At 34.7% G+C, this 6,000-nt stretch overlaps 1 protein-coding gene across 1 annotated transcript; it reads left to right on the top strand.

The window, feature by feature from the left end:
• Positions 1-1,498: 1,498 nt before the first annotated feature.
• Positions 1,499-5,021, top strand: LOC105126883 (reticulon-like protein B8). The gene is made up of 6 exons (XM_011027903.1): positions 1,499-1,821; positions 2,488-2,677; positions 2,765-2,945; positions 3,043-3,184; positions 4,232-4,301; positions 4,599-5,021. The coding sequence occupies exons 2-6, from the start codon at positions 2,497-2,499 to the stop codon at positions 4,766-4,768; spliced, it is 744 nt and encodes a 247-aa protein (XP_011026205.1). The 5' UTR covers positions 1,499-1,821; positions 2,488-2,496; the 3' UTR covers positions 4,769-5,021.
• The last annotated feature ends 979 nt before the right edge of the window (positions 5,022-6,000 follow it).

Raw genomic sequence — 6,000 nt, 5'->3', positions numbered from 1 at the left:
AAAAAACATACAGCAGCTGCGTTGCTGAACACGCTTTATGATTAATTCGCCTGGAAAATATAGAACCATAAATATTTCCAATCTGCATGTTCATTCTCTCTCCATGTATCGATTCGTATTATAGGGAAAAAACATAAAAGCAAAGCCTAACACGTAAAGTTATCAAGACTCTGGCGCAGCAGTGGATAATTATTGGAGAGAGAATGGATCGTGATTCACTGGCTGCGCTGGCTTTGTCCGTGGAAAAAGACACGAGGATGGTTGGTGGACATAAACAAAAGACACACGGAATCACGTGCTTAAGATAAATAAATTAATCGAATTAGATGGATATTTTTCCCTCGGGTTTAGGGTACTGTTCGCTTGGCATTCTGTTCCACCCAACCCTTGCATCACGTTTTTGGTAACCGATCTGACTGCTATTCGCAGCGTCGCAGGTTTTTTTATTTTATTTTATAAAAAATAAAATAAAAATTATTTTAATATATTTTTAAATAAAATAACATTTAAAAAAACATCATCCACTCTAATATTTGACACATAAATTAAGTGTTTGTTCTAGTGATCAAATATGTTTCTTAAGTATTTTTACTTAAAAATACAATAATTTAATGCTTTTTAGGGGCTTTTTGATAATTTATAAAAATATATTATCTTGATAAATTTTTATTTAAAAGTACTATGTATTGCAATACTAGACAGGCATTTACATGACCTTTTTCAAAGATAATTTCATAGTTATCAAACTAGGTTGAAGGTTTGCAAAATTAATTTGTATATAAGTGAATTAACCTCTTGGATTTATTCTAACGCAATGTTATTTAAAAATAAACTAAAATTTATTAAATCAAGTCTTATTTAAATTTAACTAAATTAATTAAATTGTGATTAGCTAATTGAGTTAAGTAAGTTAATTTAAATTAACAATCACTTTGATTAAAAATAAATCAAAATGATTATGGTACTAAGGTAATATTAGTGATGAGATAGTGATATTTTGATGATAAGATTAGCAATATAACATTATATATATAAAAATCAATAACATAAAATAAAAACCACTTTTAATTATCTTATAAAAAACACAAGTTTTTATTTTTTTTTCAAGAAAAAGACATAAAACATAAAACCATACTAATGCCAAAAAGGTATGCATCTAAAAATTGTAAAAAGGAAAAAAAAAAGAAATTAATTGGTAAATAAATGTGTTTTATGTATGATTTTTTTTTTTCAGAAACAACGGAGATTGAAATTGAGAGGCTGGAAGGAGAAAGATCCTCCTTTCTTTTCCACTTTAACCACATACTCCCTTAGAACCCTTAAATTGTTAGCTCATATAATAATTGAATTTGTTGGATCTTCACTATACTAAAAAAAAGAAGAAGAAAAAAGGATAGCTTGATGGAAAGGAAAGGAGGGAGATCTTAATTTTATGGGGAAAAGAATCAAGGTTTTTGGTGGCTACCAACCACAGTAAAATTAAATTAAATTAAAAAGAAAACAGAAAGGAAGAAAAAGGCAAGTCAATGTGTTTCCTCCTGCAAGATTCCTCCTGGTAATAAGAACAATTAGAATCAGAATGATAGTTCTCATCACAAGTCCAGTTCTAATTTAATTTAATCACAGACACAGATGGGCGGGTAAGGTGAGGTGAGGTTGCCCGTTATAAATTCCCGGTCTCCCGTACGCAACCATCACTTTCATTCACGGCTAAATAAATAAATAAATAAATAACCCATTCATTGTTGAGTAGAAGAGTGCTACCATCTATCTATCTATCTTCAACGACCTCAACAAGAAATCCACCATCCGAATTTCCTGGTCTGTGCTCTTTCTTTGCTTCTCTCACTTGGATGCAATCTTTTCATTTATTTATTTATTTTATGGTTTTACTGCTTTTTGCTAGCTAGTTGTAGATTCCTTTTTCTGTTTTTCCCTTCTGGTATGTGGTTCTGTTCTTTGACTTGTAATCACTACTAGCTTTTGTTGAATGCTTGTTTGTGTTTATCTGCTAAATATAGTAACCGGGTATGCTCCAGTTTGATCAGTTGACCTTTTCCTGCAAGAAATTCGACTGACAGATACAATCAGAGATGCCCTTTTTTAGCTGATGTAGTCTGTATGCTTTTATTTGGTGGAAATGGGGGGTTAGATTGTATACATGGAATTTGAATACTTCTTTTAGTTTTATCTACTGGGTTGAGTTCTTCACGTGCTGCTTCTTTTTTGTTCTTGCACTGTGAATGCACGTTACTCCTGACCTTGTAACAAGACTCGACTTTGTTCATTTTTGGTAGGGATGTGACTATTTGTTGACAATAAGTGGCCTCCCTTTTCGAACAATTTATTACATGTCTTTATGATGTCCTAAACCGTTACTGAATTAATGTGGCATTGTTTTTTCCCCCCCTTCTTGCCTGCTAGTTGAATGTGATATGCAACATTTATTTGCTCCTTTTTTTACTGTAATTTGTGTTTCTCTTGAAGATTGCAATCATGCCTGAGAAGATAACAGCAGAAAGCCTTTTAAGCAATCTAGTAGAAACTATTGCTGATAGTGTTCCGAAGCAGAAATCCGTGTCGTTTTTTGAGGAAGGGGAAGGATCTGTCACTTCTCGTATCAACCGTCTGTTTGGGAGACAGAAGCCTGTCCACCATCTCTTGGGAGGTGGAAAATGTAGGGCTCTCTCTTCCTCTCCCTCTTTATTTATGTTCAATGAATCGTTATTGCTTTAGTGCTCAATTTCCCACTTTCACCACGCAGCTGCTGATGTTCTTTTATGGAGGAACAAGAAGATCTCAGCTGGTGTCTTAACCGGGGCAACAGCCATCTGGGTGCTCTTTGAATGGCTTAATTACCATCTCTTGTCTCTTATATGCTTTGCTCTGGCTCTTGGTATGCTGGCCCAATTTGTTTGGATAAATGCTTCGGGCCTAATGAACAGGTCAGTTAAGTGCTTTCTTATCTTGCTGATTGTTGAGCCCGCGCCAATAATATGTGATTCTAATTTCTGTTTCATCAATGATTTTTCTTTGTCACAGATCTCCATCTCAGGTCCCCCGCCTTGAACTACCTGATGATATATTTGTCAGCATTGGCAGATCAATTGGTGCTCAGGTTAACTGTGCTTTGCAGTTTCTTCAGGATTTGTCATGTGGAGGAAACTTGAAACAGTTTCTTGCGGTAGGTTTGAACTGTGGTTGTTTCCTGATATTCTTTCATTCAGTTCATAGAGCAAACCAAACGACAGTTCTTTATTCTGCAACTATCTGAATTCTTCTAGCACATATTGTTAGAATATTCACTACAAACCCATGCATTACAAATATAAGGAGATGGATTCTGTTTACTATTCGGGCTTTTCTGTTTCATAGAAAATTATTTGGGATGGCAATCAATAACAAGGAGATGTGTCCTAACAGTTATGAACTCTAGAATGACTCAACAGCTTTTCCGCAATTACCCTTTGGATTTCAAGTTCAAAGAGAACTTCATCTGGTTCCTTGTATACTGCAAAATGAATGGTTACCAAGAATTGATATTTCATTTCAAGTTCAAACAGCATTTCTAGAAAAGTTTGGGAATATTCTCACTGTGAATGTCCTAGCGAGGAACAAGACATACAATATCTCAAAGCAGATGTTGATCTGAGTTAGGAAGCATGCAGTATGATTTCAGTGTTTTTAGAAATCCAAACAATCTGATATGCTGATCATCATTTGGAATGTTTTGTGAACATTATACATCATTCCAGAACTTTTTTGCCTCTAAATTGTTCACATATAACCATTCCATCACATGTTCATCAGTAATTCAAAAACAGAGGATGAGCCAAGGCTTTGATTGCTTTACATCACAACCTATTCTTTCTTTACAGTGCATTCCCAATTCTTTATTTTGGGTGATCCTCTCGAATATGATGATGCACGTGACAAAATATTCTTTTTTTAATATACGTTGTGTCGTTACCAATTCTTTAGATTAGTTCTGGAGATCCTAATTTGACAGACATTCTTTGTGCTTGAAATAGTATCATGCTAGTGTTCTGAGTTCAAACGCGGGAAAATGCTTTTTTGCAAATTTCTGGACAAATCATAGAAGAAATGCTGTGTGTTCTGAAGGATTTGGTTTGCTCAGTCGCAGTAGCTCAATGATGATTGAATAATGATTTTTTTCTATGCATCTGCTATTCTAATGAGAGGAGCTATTGGTTCTTCAAAATTCTTGCAGGCTATAGCAAGTTTGTGGGTAGCTGCAATTATTGGGAGCTGGTGCAACTTTTTAACTGTTATGTATATTGGTGAGTTTCCAATCGCCATTGCTGATAGATTCATGTTTTGCAGATGCAATCCATGACGAATTGCCCCATATTTTATTTACATGTTTATGCACTATGAAAAGGGTATAAGACAAGATATATACAACATCCCTGCTGCCCGTGGGATATATTTCTTTAAACACATTGGGCGAATGGAGGAAGAGAAACATGATGAATGGGCTTATCTAGTGTATTTTACTTCCTTTGCTTTAAAAATAGCAGATGATGAATGAGTTTTGTGAGTATTGTGATTTTGAAAATCGTGTTGTTCTTCTCAAGGTTTTGTTGCTGCCCACACATTGCCAGTCCTGTATGAGAGATATGAAGATGAAGTTGATGATTTTGTGTACAAGGCATTTGATCAGCTCCGAAATAACTACCAAAAGGTTGATGCTGGTGTCTTCAGTAAGATCCCCAAAGGAAAGTTCAATGGAAAGAAGCATGAATAGATTCACCACTGATGTATCTGTCTGTGAATTTAGTGGTAGTATCAAGCAAATCATTTTAGGGAGTATGTTATGTTATGATCAATGTGTGAATTCTGTCAGTCTTCAGGCAGTAAAAATTGGCCGTGCTGATGCCAAAAGCACCCAAACTTGAAACATAATTTTCTGGGGGAAATTAGTCAAAGGCACTGAAAAGAAAGGGAACTTGAAATGGGAGCTCTGTTATGACACTACTACTTTGGTGTTGCCACTTCAATGTGTAAACTGAACTGAAAATTCATGTCTATTCTTAATTTATTTTTTAAAGTGTTTTTTTTTCCAAAAAACTATCAAATTTATGATTTTTAGTTGTCTATGAATGATAATATAGTTTTGGCTTTAAAAAAATTATTTTAATATGTTTTTAATTGAAAAATATTTTTATAAAAACATAATGGTAATGTATCCATGGCGGCTCTTAGGAATGACAGTGGCCTGGTGTGAAATTGATGTCTTTCAAAAGGGTATGGGAGCAGGTATGGATATGAGTGCTTGCTTTAATTTCCGTTAATTTTTTTAGAAAAGGAACTTTTGACTTGTTGTGATCTGATTGCACAAATTTTGAACTTCAGGACTGTTGTTTTTTCTCAGAATTTGAGGGCCAAAAGTTCTAATTTGAGGACTTATTTCTAAGAAATATTAATTTAAGGATCAGGAAAATTAATTCAAACACATTTCATTACAATTTATGCTATAAATTTTAAAAGTCACAGTTTGCACCCCGTGGTCTATTACCCTTTCACCCTTGTTGACTTAAGATATTGAAATATAGTTTGGTCCTTAATCTTTCAAATATACAATTAGACCCTTAATCTACATGAAGCGGATAACACGGTGGGGGGGTCTTTTTTCTTTTTTGATTTACGTAGGGTGTCCGGGCCAGCTTACGTGTATCACAACTAATCCCTACGGCCCACTGAACATCCTGCAAGCCCAATGAGCAGGTAAAGCACCGCGGGGGTGACAGGCGTGCATGGTAAGGCTCGAACCCAGGAGCGGAAAAAGGAGACAAGCCCCTCCCACCGCTGGGCTAGAACCTTACTTGCAGTGGGGGGGTCTTTTTAGCAAACGCAAAAACGGGTTTTAATCTTAATTAGACTATAAAAACTTTGATAAAAAAAATAAAAAGAAAAAAACCAAAAATCATGATTATCATTGAAAAAAAAGGTATAAAAAATTAAATTGAAAGCAATAAA

This window comes from Populus euphratica, unplaced genomic scaffold (genome assembly GCF_000495115.2).
Source record: "Populus euphratica unplaced genomic scaffold, PopEup_1.0 scaffold30.1, whole genome shotgun sequence".
Lineage (NCBI taxonomy): Eukaryota > Viridiplantae > Streptophyta > Magnoliopsida > Malpighiales > Salicaceae > Populus > Populus euphratica.
Note: the sequence above shows the minus strand (reverse complement) of the source record. Positions and strands in the feature narration are given on the sequence as shown.